At 47.0% G+C, this 19,169-nt stretch overlaps 1 protein-coding gene across 1 annotated transcript in view; it reads left to right on the forward strand.

Annotated features, from left to right (window-relative positions):
• Positions 1 to 5,892: 5,892 nt before the first annotated feature.
• KCNT1 (potassium sodium-activated channel subfamily T member 1) overlaps positions 5,893 to 19,169 on the forward strand; it is a 739,470-nt gene continuing 726,193 nt past the window's right edge. The window contains exons 1-2 of the mRNA XM_078640347.1: positions 5,893 to 5,967; positions 6,691 to 6,707. Coding sequence (XP_078496473.1) covers positions 5,893 to 5,967; positions 6,691 to 6,707 — 92 coding nt within the window. The remainder of the gene's footprint in view (positions 5,968 to 6,690; positions 6,708 to 19,169) is intronic.

The raw sequence follows: 19,169 nt of genomic DNA on the forward strand, positions 1-19,169 counted from the left end.
CGGTGAACCACAAAGAGTCACTAAATTAACCTATGCTTAACCCTCTGGTAGCGTGGCACAAAAGCAGCCAGGCTCAACTTAGAGGCAATGTGTAAAGTATTTATGCAGCACTTAAACAGTAGCAAAGTAAAAACACAACACAGGAGATATCCTGCACTAATTTAGAAAAATAGAATAAGCTTTAATAAATTATTTGACAACACCATGACAAAAATCCAATAAGTAGAACCAGGTTTATGAATTTGTCACGTTTACAGTGAAGTTACCTCCAAAAAACACAAAGCGTCAAGTGTGGTTATCTAGTCAAGATGGACTGGGACAAAGTCACAAGTTCAGGCCAATCGCGATGAAGCGGACCAGGTACAGGGCTGAGTTCAGTCTGCTTTCGAGAGTGCCTTGTGTCCATGGTGTCTAGGTCCGCAGTCTGTGCCGGCCTGCACTGCGCTGCACAGAGGAGTCATCGAGCAGTAGATTTGAAGCGAGGTTCGGCATTGGTGCTCGGTCAGTGCAGTTGAAGCTGCCAAAACAGGAGCTGTGTTGCTGGCGTCCGAAGGCATCACCCTGCCTTGAGGCTGATGGAGCCACCAGTCGGGGACTGGTCATGCAAGGATTTGTGTCTAGATGCATTGGCACCAAAGTGCGTTGAGCTGGACCGGTGTTGGTTAGTGTCGGCATCAAAGACGTTGTTGATCCATTGAGGAGAATTGCCCTCTGCTGCCAACCAAGGATTCAGAGCCAGATAGTCCCACCTGAAGGATCAGGACTCCCTATGGCTGGGTACAGATGCTGTTCAAGATGGTTGGTGTCTTTTATATCCCTGAGGATCTGAGGAGAAGGCAAGCCAACTAGCCCTTGTAGCCACTGTGGATGTTCTGGGCTCAAGCAGAAGTGCCATTCTCAAGCATCATGGCAGCTCTCTGAAGTACACAGCAGCCACAGGCAGCAGGACAGTCCTCTGAGTCCTCCGCAGGTCCATTTGTGGACCGAAGAGTGGGTGTCTGGAATTTCTTGCATCCCTGTCCTGGTCCCAGTCTGTCTCCAGACACAATAGGCTTGCGTGAAGTTCTCCGTGTGTGAGCAGCAGCAGGCTCTTTTGAAGTGCAAGTGGGGCTGTGCATCCTGCCAACACCCAGGACCTCTGTTGTTTGGCTGTCTGGGAGGAACATACAAAGACCAACTGCCAATACACCTAGTCATGTGACCCAAGAAACAGGCTGCAGGCACTAAATGGTTAGGACAAGAAAATACCAACTTTCTAAAAGTGGCATTTTCAGAATTGTGACTTAAAATCTGAGTTTTTCACCAACATAATATGTAAAACCTAAACGTACTTGTCCAATTTTTTTTAATACAATGCACCCGGCCCTCTGGGCTGTTTAGAGCCTACCCTAAGGGTGACTTTCATGTATTAAAAATGAGGTTTAGGCTTGGCAAAGGGTTTATTTTGCCAAGTAACATTAGCAGTCTCAAACTGCACACTGGTTGCAATGACAGTCCTGAGAAATGTTTTAAGGGGCTACTTAAGCGGGTTGCAAATAAGGGTTGCAGGCCCACTGGTAGCAATTAATTTATCAGCCCTGGGTATATGGTATATCACTTTACTAGGGACCTATAACTAAATTAAGCATACCAATCATGTGTAAGGCAATTTTACCATGTTTTACGGAGCGAGCATGTGCACTTTTTAGCACTAATTAGCAGTAGTGAAGTGCACATAGTCCTAAGGTGAACAAAAACAAATTCAGTAAACACTAGGGGAGAGATCAAATTGTTTGGGGGAAGACCACCCTAAGGCTGGCAGATCTAACGCAGAGGAAAATAAATGGTGTTATGTGAGAAGATACTGGTTTTTTTTTTCTATACCATTAATTTAAGAAAGCTGACCCAGGGTCTACTGCTGTCTTCCTTTAGCGAATGGGAAAGATTTGCATATCAGAGTCTTTTAGCCAGGGTGACAGATGTTGCCATCTGCAGAGGTTTGCATCTGATATTTTGCTTCCTATTATTCTGGAGTTGATCAACCAGAGCCTTAAAACATGCAATGTGAAAAAAGGGTGGGATGTATCTGTGGGATACATTGTGCTGTGTTGAATGTTGGGGGCATGGAACGGCATGGGCGCGGGGGTTCGAAGGTGGCGGCTGGGAGTGGAGTCCAGTGGATGTCAGAAGGTGCCTGAGCCACTCCTTTCTCCAAGTTAAATAAACTTCGTACAAAGACTTACCTGCATGGACCCATTGGCTTAATAACAGAGTCTCGCACTTTATCTCAGATCTTCAATTGTCTGCCTGTTTTCCTCCTCCCCAATGACGTTCAGTGCTCTGTTGTTCCCCAGTTGGATTTGCACGACACGAATAGCAATCAAACGATATTTGTGTATATTAATATTTATAGGATGTATGCAGATGCAGAGTGTGGTATTCTATACATTACCATTGTTGAGTGTGGGCAGGGGCCATGATCTCCCCTCACTTCCCTTCTGCATGCATGGTTTGCTCCATGGCATTTTTACTAGTGTGTTTGTTTAAAAATATATATTTGATCAAAACCAGGATACAGCAAGTTAAATGTGTGCAGTAAGTTAAAATCAGTTAGATTATTGGGAAAGCTGTTTAGATATATTCTGTGTAAAGTAATTGGAATATGTAACCTGTGAAGCAACACACAGTCCTTTTTATCAGGTCAGTTCTGATCTACTGTGGTAATAACCTGGACTTTTACTTGTGCACTGTAGTAATAAATGAGTGAACGTGAGTTTATTAGAGCAATAGCTCCAATCCGCATGTGTTATAGGGTTGCATGTATTGTCACCTCCATGGCATACGTGTGTATCTGTCTATCTGAGCTCCCTAGCTTCCTCTAATTTTAACTCAATGGAGCTGATAATGTTAGAATAGAAATGTATTTACAAGGCCTTTATTTAAAACATCCATAGGCGAGGGGTTCACATCATCAGGGAACAGGAAAAGGTGGCATAATTCTCTGCTGTGTGAGTTTACATACGTGTGTCAGTGGGGAGTGCTGTGCTGACCTTTGGCCCTGCTGTGCGTGCCAGCCTGGATTCTTGAAGACAGTAACATACACACAGCCCCTACAGGGACATGTGCTTTCAGCACTCGGCTCCTGGGTGCAGCTGTTGTCTCCATCAGGAAGGGTGCCAGCATCAAGGAGCTAGTCACATTTAACCCTTGCGCTCCTGGTTGGCGAGTGATACATCGAATTCAGCAGGTGCAGTGCAGGCATCGCTCTGGGCAAGGGTTAAACGACGTCAGAGTCACTGCCAAAGTGAAGTCTTGGGATTAGAGCTTGTCAACAACTAACAAAGGCCCCAGTGGGCCCCTACTGATGTAGTGTGAGGCCGAGGGCCCCTTCATCATATCTTACAAGGGGGGGGGGGGAGATGAGGGCACACGTGTTTTGTTATGCCTCTACTTTAAAGACATTTAAAATGAAATTTCCCGCCCTGTGATACTAATTGCTTAAGGCAAATAAAATCGAGGCTCACCTTTCAGGTCTCCTTGTAATTTGTTTAAAAAACTCTTCCTAAACATATCTATATGCTGGGGCTGCGTGACACACGGTGCCCCCCCCCCTCCCCCTTCTCTCTAAGGGGCTGCTGTCATGCAAGGAACAGCTGCTCCCTGTGAAGTGCTTGAATGCCGCGCGCAGTCATCACACAGATGAAATGTCACACCGGGATTTGCTATGGGGACAGCACTAAAACGTCAGTGAACTTCCCGGCTTGGTCCTAGCCTCAGTGAGTCCAATGGGAACCGGATTTCTCTATTTTCCCTGTCTAGCTATTTATCTTCACCGTTCACGTGGATTCGCTGATTTCATTACAAGACCGGAGGCTACCATTATGCATTAATCCTTTAATGCCACTCCACGCTGCACTTGAAATACCATTACTTCATGAAACCAAAGGCAATCTAGGATAGAACATTCACAGCCTATGAATGGCCCTTGCACAGAAAGATCCCCTCTTGTGAATGCTGCTCCTCTGAGATATGTAGCTCTTTGCTCTCTGTAACCTTTATACCGCTTTCATAATTATACCCTTTGTTTCAGTATTGCTTATAGTGACAGTTATATGTCATTTTTGCTCCTTGGTTTCCAATTTACTGGAAATGTTTGCTGTTTATTTTGTAGTTGTAATGAAGCAAAGTCCATGTAGAGTTAGATTTCTAAAATGTAGGTTCTTTGATGAGAGCAAACTTCATAGGTACAACCAGTCAGTGCTAAGGCGGGGTGCGCTGCCCCACTGATTTTAAGCAGTATAAATAAAAGAAAAAGAAAATGATAATAACTCTAAGTTATAATCATTTTATTTTTTTCCTTGCTGCAGCAGCCTTGCGGGCAGGGCGGGCCTGCTCTGCTGACAGAGCAGGGGAGGAGTGGTTTGCACTCGCTAAGTGCGCACAAATGTTTGGTCAGCTGTCTAGGGCCGGCCAAACATTCATGCGCACTTTGCATGTTCTCCCCCCAGCTGCATTACAGCCAGGGTAGAGAACACGCCCAGACCCCCCAGTCCCCATCTGCGCACCGAACCCCGGCGCTCAGACCAATCACACCCCATCTCCCCGGCTGCCACTTGCCCTACGCCCTCCCACCCCTGATCCGTGCTAGCCACCACTGCAACCAGCTCTGTATCCAGCGGCAACTGACCAGTTCAGTAGACAGAAGCCTTGGAACTATGACACAAAAAGAGTTCTCTTATTCATAAGTAAACAACCGCTCACAGTAAAAGTATAAACAATCATTGGCAAGTTGCATTTGAAATACATTTGGATTACCACACATGTTTCCCTGTCACAAAAAAATTAAACAAACAAAATAAAACAAATAAAATATAGAGAAGAAAGAAAACAGAATATAACTTCATTTTTTTCATTATTTTTGAACTTTACAATTCTATTGAGATTCCAAACTCTGCCATCCTCCACTTTAACTGCATTGCAGAAATGTCGGATGACTCTGAAACGACCCATGAATTTGGAAGAACTCTTTGATATTAGAGGTTTATTAATTAACACCTTCTTGAACCTTTGACACATCTATCAATTTGATGTCTTTGAGGATGTCTTATCACATTTTGCGCTTTTCAACACATGCTCTTCCCTTATCACTTTCACCTTTCTTGATGCCCATGATACACACACACCCATGCCCCTCTTTGACCACCCAGGTGACAATAAAGTGTTAGCCTTCCTTCCTCTAAACATTTCAAAAGAAACTTCTCCCATGGTGGTGTGTGAAGAAAATCTTTGAGCCTGTAGGAAGTTTTTGATCCTTACTTTCAGTTCCTTCCAGCACTCCTCTCCAATTCTACACATTCCTTAATACTTCTATTACACTTTTAAGCAGTGCAAGTAGAGGAAACATAACATGATGATAACTTTCTGATGTACTCATGCTATGTTTCCTTTGCGGGCGGGAGGGTGGGTGGGGCTGTTCTACTCACAGAGCAGGGCAGGTATTCATTGTAGAATTGTATGGATGTAATAAGAATGTTGAATAGGTAATCGTAATTTAAGAATGTTATGATTCACTTTGCCAGCAGTTCCTCACTGAGCTACATGCATTTATGTAACGAGCTTACTCAATAAACCTAAGGATTACTTTTTACATATAAGTGTGTGCCTTACACTTATTTATCAATTCCTGTTGTTATTACTACATATGCCCACTCAAGAGTGGAATGACTGTTTGGTCGGCCCTCTCAGGCCGCACAAAGCAGTCATGCGCACTTCCCTGTTTGCAATGCAGGTTGCATTACAGCCTGCATGGAGTAGATGCCCACCCCTCCAGCCCCTGGCTGAACGCCTTGTCACGGCGCTCAAGAACAATCAAAATGGCAAGTTGCAGCGTTGGGATTGGCTTGGGGAGAGAACATGGCTGCCTGCTTCCTGCTCCTAAAGCAGACTCAGAAGAACAGGAGCTCAGAAGATGTGGGACCTGGCCTCAAGGTGAGAATTAAAAAATATATATATTTACAACCCCTGTTTCCCCCCCCCACATCCCCGCCCCCCTCCAGTGTCCTTTCCCACGTTTTTCACCTCCCAGCTGTTCAGCCCCCCCGCAGCACTACTTAATGGTGGCCACTGTGCAGCCATGTGCAAGGGGCATACCACTAGTGGGCCAAAGGCAAGCCGCCTGCGTCCGTATGCCCCTTGACCACACCCAGCACCAAGTATCCTTCCTCTCAGATAATCCACCGCTACGACGCAGGCACCCTCCTTGCCATCAAACATGGTCGCCACACTGCCTGCCATCTAGCAACACTGTAGAATCTTCTTGCACCCTGCGGCTGTCGAAAACTGCAAATGCACCTTCTGCCACATCAGCACACAAGCGCCTCCTGCCACCCAGCCGACCAATAGTGAAGCCAAGCAGCTGAACTGCATCTTCCTCAACATGCGGTCCCTCCACAAACACGCAACCATAATCTGAGACCTCCGCGACGCCACCTCTTCAGACATCACCTTCTTCACAGAAACCTGGACCAACCTCTGATCTGGACCGGACATCACTAAGTATTGGCTGTGTACAGTGGACGTTGTATCGCTTTACCCCTCAGTTTCGCACAACGAAGGCCTAGATGCTCTGGAATGGAACCTATTAAATAAAGATGACTGTGAAGCTAATAAAATAGTTCTCATTGAGCTAATGCATTTCTCACTTTTCCACAGTTACTTCATATGGAAAAGTAAGTTTTACAACCAATGCAATGGTACCTCTATGGGTTTCGGGGGGGCCCCCTCGTACGCCAATTTATTTATGTCTAAATTTGAGAGTGATCACATCTTAAACAATAATGACTGGATCTCAAGTCTGGTCATTTTTAAAAGGTACATTGATGACATATTTCTGATTTGGAGAGGTCAAAAAGATCAACTCCTCTGCAATTTATCTTCATTGAATCTAGTGAATCCTCGAATCAAGTTCACCTACACCATACATGAGGAAACCATATCTTTTCTGGATGTGCAAATCATCTTGGTAAATCAGCAGATTCAAACCAAAGTGTACAAAAAAGCCACAGATCGGAACTCAAGTCTACTCTTTCAGAGTTTTCATCCTGAAACTCTTAAAAAACATTTACCAACTTCACAATTTATTCGTCTAAAAAGAATTACTTCTGATGAGAATATTTTGAAAGATTCACTCCTTGAGCAAAAGGAACAATATTCAGCAAGAGGATATCCTAAAGAAATTTTGGAAGAATCCTTAAAAAAGTAGCTAAACTACCAAGAGAAAGCCTTCTGAAACGTGCTAAACAAACCACAGAGCAAAAAACAGTGTGTGTGCTTAAAATTATCCACTGAATTACAGAAGATCAAGAAAGCCATTAACCGTCACTGGTCTTTAATTAAAGCCGAACCGGATCTACAGAATCTATATAGCAAACAAGTGACCTTTGCTTTTAAAAGATCCAAAAACATGAAAGAGATCCTTTCTGAAAAAAGACAACCAAGGCTGGAGTATAAAGGGATGGTGAAATGTCATAACTGCATCCACTGCAATAACGTCATAACAGGAAACATATTCACGCATCCCACTAAAGGCTATAAGATTGACTTACAATACACAGGAACATGTGATTCCAAAAACGTCATCTATGCGATTAAATGCCCGTGTGGCAAGACATATGTAGGTCAAACTGAACGTAAAGTCAAAATTAGAATGACTGAGCATAAGAGTAATATACGCAATAGGAACAACAAATCCACTATAGCCATGCATTGGCTGGAAGCTAACCACCAAATCTTACAATTAAGATTCACCATACTTGAGATACTCCCACAACGCTGCGACATGGATCCAGTAAAACAACGACTACAGGCTGAATTCTTCTGGATTAAAAAACTACAGTCTCTTCAACCTATTGGAATGAATGACAGAATTGAACTAACATGTTTTCTATGATTAATACTGATTGCCTCACAGCCAAGGGACAGTGGCCCTACCTTCCCCCTGCAACAATTTAGACTGAATACCTCCACAGGCAACCCAGCCAGTGTGTAGACTTCTCTTCGAGTCTTACCATTTAATTTCACTTCATGGCATTATACATTCATCTTCATTTGATAGTATTATGGACGATTGGTTTATGTTATGTATTGTTTTTGCACTTTATTATCAATTCTTTAATGTTTCAGCATTTCGCCATATTATCTTGTAAATTCTAACACATGAGGAATGTTGCTTGTCATCCTATCATATGTTCCCATATTTCATTACATTTGATATTTTTAGCTTTATCACGTAATCAGTATGACTCGGATTTCTCTTCACGTTCTTTTTACGTAATTTGGAACGTTGTTTCCATCGTTTTTCCACAATTCCCAATAACTTTATTATCCCCCTTCACGCGAGTTTGACTATGATAGACACGTGATCGGAACTTCGTCCAATCAGGGACTACGGTTTTAGTTACCATGGCTACTGCCCAATTCAGCACATTTTGAGTATTCCCTTGTGTGATGATAAATTTCTTTCTTTTTTTATATTACGTTGGTTCCTTTTTAGGAACATGGGGCCCGATGTAGGTAAAACGCCGAATCGGTATTTCAAAATCGGTAAATGATATGTAGATTAAAAAAATCGGAAAATTACCGAATCGGTAGCATTCGGTATCGTGAGTCGATACGTACCGATTCGGCAAGTACCGATTCGGTATAGACAGAATCTGCCACAACCGAATCGGTAAATACCCAATCGGAAATAGCAATACACCCCATGGGCCAAAGGACCAATAGGAACGCGTCATAAATACCGAATCGGTAGTTTCCGATTCGGTAAAATCCGATTCGGTAAATGCCGATTCGATAAATGCCGATTCGTCGGCCAAGGAAACTGAAACTAAAGACATCAGCCAATGAGGTGGAAGCACCCTCCCCCACAGGGTGTGGCAAGCCAGGCAGGTGCAACTCATCAGAACTTTCTGGAGAGGCAGCCTGAGCTGAGCAGCCACAGTGAGCAGCAGTATCCAGATCCCTGTGAAACATGGCAAGCAGCTCTGAGAGGCAGAAGGCAGAGCGCAAGCGGAAGAGCAAATTCAGCACCATGGAGCTGCAAGTGTTGGTGGAGGAGGTGGTGAGGGTACACAGGCAGCTGTATGGAAGGCTGTCCCTCACTGTTCCAGAGAGCACTAAGAGGAAGCTGTGGATTGAAATTGGGGATAGAGTAAACGCTGTTGGTGTCACCCACAGGAGCCTGGACGACCTCAAAAAGAGGTTCTACGACATCCGCGGCGTCACAAAGAGGAAACTGGCCGACCTGCACAAGCAGGCTGGACTAACTGGTGGAGGCAAGAACCGGGCGCCACCCCTCACTGACCTGGAGGAACTTGTGGCGACTACCATTGAGCGCGCGAGTGTTGTGGGAATTGGAGACCTGGATAGCTCATCCCGAGCTACAGCTACAGGTAAGAAGCATGCACAACTTTACACACCATACCGGACACCTCCCCTTTAGACCCAATGCACAGCCAAACCCCAGCCCAGTACTGCTAGCAACAGACATGAGCAATGCATCATGCTAAATGTAGACAGCAAAAGTACCCAAAAATGCCACTGCAGAAGCATATTAAAAAGAACTGTAATACTGCAACAAAGTATTTGTAATGAGATGTGCAATGCTTTAATAGTAGTGACTGTAATACATTAGCACTCAGTTGACAAATGCCTCTTTATACCTAGGGGCACCATCAGGCGGGGGAGCAGCAGCCACTCAAGCACCAGCTCCAGCACCATCAGCCAGTGCGGTGGCAGTGCCAAGCACAAGTGGACATACACAGGAGGAGAACAACAGCAGTGCCCTGGGCAATGAGGAAGACAATGGACATTCCCTCACATTTCCACACTCCCCCCGACTGTCTCTGTCTCAGACGCCCCCATTGCAGTTCTCCCCGGAGACCTCACCACCACAGAGCCACCCTGCACCTGCCACATCTCCTGGCAGGAGGAGAATTGTTGCTCCATTAAACCTCATGGAGGGAGCTGCGGGTCAGGCTCCAGCACAAAACCCTGTAACACCTGTGTCACCCCAGCACACACAGCAGGGCAGCAGCAATCCCCGGAGGCCACGTGCATCCAGCAGTGCACTTCCAGCACAGGAGGGCAGCGTGTTCCTAGGGCTGGAGGGCAGTATGGTCACAATCCAGAGAATGCAGGCAAAATCAATCTTGGCCTGCCATCGCCAGTTGCGGCTGCACAACCTGCAGATGGGGGAGATGGCACAGGGATTCAAAACATTTGTTGATAGCAACAAGGACATTGCAACAGGTATTGGGCGAATGACCACTGCCATCACCCAGCTCTGCAATAAAATGGATGAACACGAGCACTGTCGCCGCAGGGATGCCCGCATGCAGAATAGGTCTATCAACCGCCTTGCTGCTGCAACCGCCCAGCTATGCCAACGTGGGGCAAACATGGAGGCCAGCCTCACCCAGAACATGGCAGAGGTGACTAGGGGCATGGCCCGCATTACCACCGCCATAGAGACACTATTGATATCGAACACAGTTGTTAATCCCGCCCTGGGCCTGGGCGAGGCTGGGGACAGCAGCAGCCGCAGCAGCCCGGCCAGCGCAGTGTCTGAGCCGCGCCGGAGCAGCAGGCGCTCAGCTAAGGCTGCTGGTCATACAGAAGGGGGTGAGCCACATCCTAGTGGGGCTGCTAAGCGCAGCAAGAAATAAGACTGCCAGGGCGGGTGAGGCAACCCGGAGAATTGACATTTAACCACATCTTGTTTACCTTTTGTTTTGTTGCACATCAGTGCAGTAACGTTGTTGCAACATTATTAAATTTCTTTTTGGAAAACATACATTGACCTGTTTGTGCATCTGTACTCACTCAGAAATAGTTGTCTGTTATCTCATCATGCCTGTATCTGCCGTCTCCTGGTGCTCCAGCAGGTTGTGGAAGTGGCACAGCATTGTCATCATCAGGGTCCTCGTAGTCAGATAGCTCTACCTCTGTGCCCTTCTTGACCGCAAGGTTGTGCAACATTGCACAGACAGCTATCATCTTGCAGCAGGTGATGGGGGTATATTGCCTTGCACCTCCGCTCTTGTGCAGGCATCTGAACCTGCTCTTCCAGATGCCAAAGGTCCTTTCCACTACATTCCTCGTGCTTTTGTGGGCACGGTTGTACCTCCTTTGGCTGGGTGTTGAGGGGTTCAGGTAGGGGGTGAGAATGAACGAGCGGAGGGCATATGCACTGTCACCTAGAAGGAAAAGGGGTGACATTACTCACATGCATACATGTACTTCACACTGCTATTTAGGTTATGGGGGTCTGACACTGTGTCTTACCTCGGAGGTATCCATCACCAAATTCCCCTGCCATCAGCCGTGCATAAATTCCGCTATTCTGGAAGATATAGGAGTCGTGGGTACTCCCCGGAAACTTCGCAACCAGGTCAGTGATGACACACTTGGCATTGCAAATCACCTGGACATTTATGGTGTGCCGTGACTTCCGATTGCGGTATACGTATTCCGTGTCAGCAGGGGGGCAAATCGGAATGTGTGTGCCGTCTATGCAGCCAATGATGTGGGGGAATCCTGCCATCTGGTAGAAGTCTGCTTTAGTCTGTACCAGTTCTACATGGGTTGCAGGGAAGGAAATGTACTGGTCCATCCTCTGGATCATGGCGTCAAGGAACTTGTGGAAGAACCTTGACAGGCTGCTCTGGGTCACCCCTCCTGCCACAGCAACTGCACTTTGATAGCTGCCAGACGCCAGCAGGTGTAGGCAGCACAGCACCTGCACATGCACAGGGATTGCGTGTGCCCTTGGGGTGGGGTGCTGCAACAGGGGTTGGAGGTCCCTAATGAGGTCTATGATGGTCTCTGAGTCCAGCCTGTACCTCTGTAGGATCTCTGCATCTGTCAGCATGAACAGGGTGATCCGCTGTCTATACACCTGCTCCTGTCTCTGCCGTTCCCTCTCTCCTTCCTGCTGTAGCCGTAGCCGTCTTGCTATGACATAGAAAGCTGCCATGTTGCAAGTAGAACTGCATTTTGGGTCCTTTTTTATAGGTTGCACCTGGTTACCACCTGATTCCAATCCATGGTAATTACCGAATCTGAAAGACCGAATTTGGAGCAAATTCGGTTTTTCAGTGCTTACCTACATCTCAATCTTCAGCTTTTCACAACGAATCGGATTTTCACCGATTCGGTAATTATACCGAATCGGTACGTTCACGATTATGTAAAGTCACCGATTCGGTAGAATTCCGAATCGGAAAATATAAGGAATCTGAAAAATCTCCGATTCGGTATTCTACCGATTCGGAGATTTTTCAGATTCCTATTTTTTTCCGATTCGGAATTCTACCGAATCGGTGACTTTCCGATTCGGTAATTTCGCCGATTTTGTCGGATTTCGGCCTCCTACATCCCGATGCCTCTATTCCGATCGGTAACGGCCGAAAATACCGATTTTTGGCCGTTACCGACTGACCTACATCGGGCCCTTACTCTCCACCGCAATTTGTGATTAATGGCTTCGTCATTTTTTACGTACCTCCGATGTGGTACCACGTGGCCGCTCTATGATATTAAAAGCCTTACTATTGGCTTTGTGCTTACTCACGTGATCCCGAACCCGAATTCCAACTAGCAGATCTCACAGTTGCATGTAAGTTTGCTTCTTAGCTCGCGTACCTGTTTCCTAAACTCCCGCACGGCAAATTATCCCTGGTCACTATTTATTTTGCCTCACAAGTTAGATAGCTAGCAATGCTCGCTATTCATGTTTTGTTGTAGTATCCATGACTCGTTTTTTAACTGCATGCCACTTTTATTCAATTTAGCTACCTCTTCTACTGGATGGCTTGATTGATATGTTATTTTTGCATTGAATGTTTAATTAGCCTTTTCAGTCTCATAAAACGTCCTTGTAAACAAAATTATACCACGATGCTGAAATACTGACGTTTTTCGCTTAATCATGTAATATGTATGTACTTGTTCTCCACTGGATGCTAAGGTCCTGTATGTTTTCTTATTATTTTTTGACAGACCCCTGATAAAGGGTTAGTCCTCTTTAACCCGAAATGTATTGGGCATAACATAAACTTCTGAATATTCATGAATGCAATGGATTTCTGGCAATACCAATGAACTTTCAATAAGAAGAAATGAATTAATAAAAGAACACATGTAACTAATGAATATATTGGATACAGTTTCATGATTTTATGCAATGGAAAGATACCATAAATAATATGAATGAGTGAGTGAAGAAACTCTTTTGTTTCATATGAAAGGAGCGCATTCTTAGTGGTAAGTTGACCACATTGTGCATCAACCCCTCAAGAAAAGACCAGGCAAACAATACTCCAAGGCCAACTGGTTCACTCCCTCCCTCCACTAGTCCAGCCCCACCTGCAGACGTCTTGAGAAGAGATGGAGCCACAACATCAATCCACTCCGCAACACACTCACCCTTGCACCATGGCGCAAGGGTGCATGCGTTGGCGCATGGCAGCCATTGTGCGCCAATGGAGGGGAAAAATACAGGGGGGCTTATTCATGAGCCCCTTCTGACAGTTTCACCCAATCAGTGCATCATTTTATTGATGTACTAGCAGTGAGATTCTTGTGTCACACTGCGCCGTATTTGAAAAGTGACACATCTAGGCATGTGGGACCTTGTGAAGTGCTGTACCACATTATACTGCATCAGGTTTGATGTATGCAGTGTGGCCGTTCCCACGCAACAAATCCTCATAGGAGTGGCGCAGTGAAATCCATCAGATTGCACCTGCAATAATTGTAGGATGCCACTGAGTCAGCACCTTACGCCTGCCTAATGGCAGGCGTAAGGGTGACTCAGTGCCACAGGGATAGGTTGGTCCCATGCATTGCTGGAGTTGTGTCATGCTTGTGACACAACTGCAGTAATGCGGGACTTTAGCGCTGACAGATCTGTCAGGATTCCAGACGTGTCTGCCATTAATTGCGACATGGAGTGCCGTACAGTGAATACAGCACATCCATGGTGTCGCAAGAAGGGTGTGGTGAAAAGTGTTGCAATGCTGATTTGTCACAGCAATGCAACACTTGTCATGAATGAGGCCCAGTAATGTGCCCTATTCTACCTGTAGTTTTGTCGCAGGGCAGCGCACCAACATTCCTTGCTGCACTGTAGGAAGAGGTGTGGCGCCGCGGCCAGGATGACTGACTCCGGAATCTGGGGATCACGGTTCGATCCCCGGCAGCAGATTAGCCCAGCACCATGTGACTCTGGGCAATAGCTTGCTTAATCTTCCCGACGGCCCCCAGCGCCTAGAGACCCTTACGGGTGATTGTGCGCTTTACAAATGTGGATTATTCACTGTCCAGCACTAACAGGCACATGCATCAATGTTGGCTTTTGCGATTCCTTAATTGCGATTTTTAAGGAATCGCAATTAAGGAATCGCAAAAGTCTATGCATGTAGAAATCGCTTAAAAAATAGCGATTTCTAAACATTCCTTAATTGCGACTCGCAAATTGCGAATCGCAATTAAGGAATACCTCCCCATTCATTCCTATGGGCCTAGAGGCCCATAGGAATGAATGGGAAGACCTTCTCAATTTGCGATTCTCAATTAGAGAATCGCAAATTGAGAATGCAATTTCAAGGGTGCCAGGGTGTCAAAAGTACACCGTGTTGCACCACTGAAATTGATCTGTGGACATATGTTGCTCACACACATGCCCTAAGGGCATGTGTGTGGGCAACATGAAACTTTGAAAAATGCACAAAAGTGCATTTTTCAAAGATTTTGCAAATTACCATGAAGTTCAACTTCATGGTAATTTGCTACTCCTATTAGCGAAATCGCTAATTTTTTTACTTTGATGCATTGCATTTAAGGAATCTCAATTGGGGATTCCTTAAATGCAATCGCAATTCAAGGAATCTCAATTTAGAGATTCCTTAAATTGCGATTTTTGCATCTGGGATGATGCATCCCAAATGCAAAAATACCGGTTGCAAAGGGGCAGATTCTGAGAATCTGCCCGTTTGCGACCGGTTTTTAGCTTGATGCATGTGGCTGTAAAACCTTCTAAAATGAGGCCCCAAGTGTTTGCACCATTTTTAAGACCAGGAGTTCGAAATATATCACAAAATATCGCAAAGTGGGGTTAGCAGCAGTTTTTTTGCATGGGAACGCCTACCTGGCATCTCATTTTCGTTAACTTCCGCTAACAGAAGTGGCGATCCTAAAGATTCACGTTTACGCCAGAAAACTGCCGCTAACTGCAGTTAGCGGCAACTTATAATTACAGCGATAAAAATAAACCGCTGTAACGTCGTCAAAAAATGTACACTATGGCAGCATTAACTCCTTGTACATATGCCTCAAACTACCTTAGATTTATAAATAGAGGATATGCATTTGAGCACTGATCAGCTGTGGTAAACTGCCCAGAGTTATAAAAGCACAACAAAAACAGTCCAGAAACAGAACACCTTTCTGAACCCAGTTGGATCCCTCTGTCCATAGTCTAAGGGCCCACTAAGCTAACCCATGGGTAACCTTTCTCCTCACATGTGGACACCATTTGTGCAGCACCTAACCATAGCTTGCTCACAGATGTGTCCCAACAGACAGACAATGTGGTGTTGCCCAGTTCCCCCCTAGGGTGTGACTCCTGATTTCCCCTGCCCCCCCCCCCCCCCGGCCACTCTGTCCACCAGGATAGCAAGCCACAGTGGCTACTGATAGTTGTCAGTGAAGAGTCCCAAGCCTTATGCCTCTCAGGGCTCTTGCACCTCTGTGGTGTCAGAACAGAAAGTGGGGGGCAGTAGCCCCTGGTTCCTGGCATCCTTTGTCCAGTCTCCCTCCTGTCAGGTCAGGGATGGCCTCCTGACACTGACCCTCCAGCTCTGGGCCCATACCCAGTGGCTGGACAGGAGACTGGGGTGGGCTATCCCACACCGGTCCTCCTCCTCGTGGCTCAGCACCCTCCCACCTGTAGCAGTACCCCCTTCCAGATTTGTCAGGGCACCTCTGGCAGGAGTCCTACACAATTCGCCCACCTGTTCAAAGGTTCTATCCTGCAACTGGGATCCCAGGCCAGGGTCTGTACCCTTAGGCTGGGCAAAGGTCTGGGGTAAGGCTGCCCCCTCCCTCCCTTCCTTCTGCCCTGCACCCTCCAACCTGGAGTGGTACCCCCAGAGGACCCCCCACGCCAGAAGTGGCCTCACCAGGGTCCGTCCTGGGGCGCTCTGACTTCAGAGCTGGCAACCCCTGACCCTCTGTTCCTTCCACTGGGGACTGTGTCCCCCCTCACCCCTCTCTCTGGACTCACACCCCCCTCAAATGGAGAGGTGATGCGAGACACCGGAGCAGGTGGAATGCTAGTTACAGCAGTCACCCACAGCTCAACTGACACCTTGGGATCCCCCTCAGGGAATGGTCTCCTGGTACAGACTATGCCCCTCTACTGGTGTTCGCTCATGGAACCAAACAGGCATGAGACTTGGTTTGGGGCACCTTGGGACACAGCCCACTCCTTCTCCTCGGAGACAGGACATGGAGCCCTACACCAATCCCGACTACTCTGGGACCTATCTGGGCCATCACGACCCTCCCCTTGGTTGGGTATAACCTGAGCCACCTCCTTCAGGATCACCCACAGATGCTGCTTCAGACCCTTTGGAATCCACCAAAAGATCTACCTCCAGTGTGAGCTCCTTGGGGTCTGAGAACACAGCGCACTCCACCATGGGTTGGCTTAGGTCTGGAAAATTTGAACTTCAAATTAACCACGGGTGGAGAGGTCTGCTCCACCCGCGGAGTGTGCGGAGATTTGCCTACTCTGCATTCCACGGAGAACATGGAGTAGGCAAATCTCTGCACACTCCGCAGCAGAGAGGAGTTGACCACCCCCCATCTCCACTGCCCTAGTAAGAATTAATTAAAAAGACAATAAAGGTAAAATAATAAAGACTTACCTTGACTGCGGCGTCCCCGGGCTGCCATCCTCCTCTTCCTTGCCATCTTCCGGGTGAGCTATGCATGCGCGCGCGCGCACATGTGCATTCCTTGCGAGAAATGGGTGGGCGCACCCGCCTATTACCCTGAGACGGCGAGCAAGAGGAGGACATGAGCCGGGGGACACTGCAGTCAAGGTAAGCCTTTGTTATTTTACCTTTAATGTCTTTTTAATGAATTCTCACTAGGGGGGTGGAGGCGGCAGCTCTGCCCAGGGCTACTTAAAATATGCTCTCTACCAATTGAATCACACAGCCCCACACAGGTGTTAACCAAGGTACCCTTTGCCTCACCATCCAGTGCCTTGCACAAGTACCCCACATCTCTCTCCTGGGAATGGCAAGAGAGTGTCTGACTGTCTCTGTCACTCATCCCACACTGTTCTGGGTGGTCTCCACACTCACAGACCAGGACTTCTACCATGGGGGAACCCCTTTCCCTCTACCTCTCATGCAGTCGGTAGAGTGTCCCTCCCACCACTAGGAATATGATCCCCTGTGTCAGTCCCCCAATCCACTTCAGGGACACTGTGCATCACTGGAGCTACCTCATGAACCTGAACCCCCTGATGTATGTCTACCCCCTCCTTCAAGTCAGGCGCCACATCCCTGAGTGTGTGTACTTCTTCCTCAGCACTAGATAACACCTTTTTGTTGCCACCATCTAAGCTGGACTCCACCTCCATTCGGGAGTCTCTGCACTCGTGGCGGAGGCTCCACAGTCAGGAGGGAGTCTCTGCTCTCATGGCGGAGGCCCTGCAGTCATTGGGGAGGCTCCACACTTGTGGCAGGGGCCCTGCAGTCGTTCGGGAGTCTCTGCACTCGTGGCAGAGGCCCCGCAGTCATGGGGAGTCTCTGCTCTTGCGGTGGAGGCCCCGCAGTCATGGGGGAGTCTCTGCACTCATGGCAGAGGTCCTGCAGTCATGGGGAGTCTCTGCACTCGTGGTGGAGGCCCCGCAGTCATGGGGAAGTCTCTGCACTCATGGTGGAGGCCCCGTAGTCATGGGAGAGTCTCTGCACTCGGGCAGAATCTCCGTAATGACAAATTTTATTGCAGAGATTCCGCCAGAGTGCGGAGACTCCTCCACGAGTATGGAGGTGCTTTGTGAATCAGGCCCAGTGTGTTTTAGTCCAAGATGATGCAATTCTCTGAGTGTGGGTAGAATTGCAACAGTTCTCACAAATGTTTTTAAAGGGACAGGAGTCAGGTAGGACAAGAACATGTTTGCTCTAAGGAGGATAACAAGACATTTCACCCACATCTTGATGCTTTAGGTCTGGTACCTGGTATATCCCTTCTTCTCTTGCACATAATCAAAATAACTTTTGGCAGTCTTGGGAAAGTGCAAGTTATATGACATCATGGCACTTATTCCGAGGGGGGTGACTAAACTATGAAATCAAATGTCATCACCCTAGACCGGTGTGCTAAACCTGACTTGTGTACAAATATGTTTAATCAGATGTTCAAATAGGAGCAGTTCAAGATGGTCACCGTGAGATTCTGTTATTAATTTAGAGCAAGTGCTCCATCCAAATTGTATGTTGCTAGGACAGATCATAGAATCAAAGCAAAACCTGGGCTTCCTTCCTGGCTCCCTGTCAGAAAGTCCTGGCTTATTGTTTGTTCCCTGAAAAAAAGTATTCACCACCCAACTCAAGAGGCTCATTACTGTCACAGGAAGCAAAACCGAACTAAATACTGCTGCTGCTCTCGAATAGGGACACACATATCTTTGTGGTATAATTCACAAACTGAGGGACATATTTACTAATCTTTCAAGCAACACAGGGCAGCAAGCAAAGTTGTTCCGCTGTGTTGCGTGAAAGGGAGAGAGCAGAAATGCTCATGGGAAGATTCACAAGACCCTTGCAACACTTTTACGCTACAGTTGCGTCACTTTTGTGACACAGCGGTGGTGTAAACCATGCACAACGTTGCGACTTATTTACAACGTGACGCATCTAGGCAGATGTTGTAAAGCACTGCGCCACATGAAACCTGCGTCAGGATTCAGGTGGGCGTTCCATCGCAGTGTGGCCTGTCCATCGGGGAAAGCCTAGGAAAAGTGATGCACTGAAATCTACGATACTTCACTCAGTCACTTTCCGACGCCGCTGCGCCAAAACCTTGCGCCTGCTTGAAGCAGGCGTAAGGCG

Source organism: Lissotriton helveticus, chromosome 5_1 (assembly GCF_964261635.1).
Source record: "Lissotriton helveticus chromosome 5_1, aLisHel1.1, whole genome shotgun sequence".
Classification (NCBI taxonomy): Eukaryota; Metazoa; Chordata; class Amphibia; order Caudata; family Salamandridae; genus Lissotriton; species Lissotriton helveticus.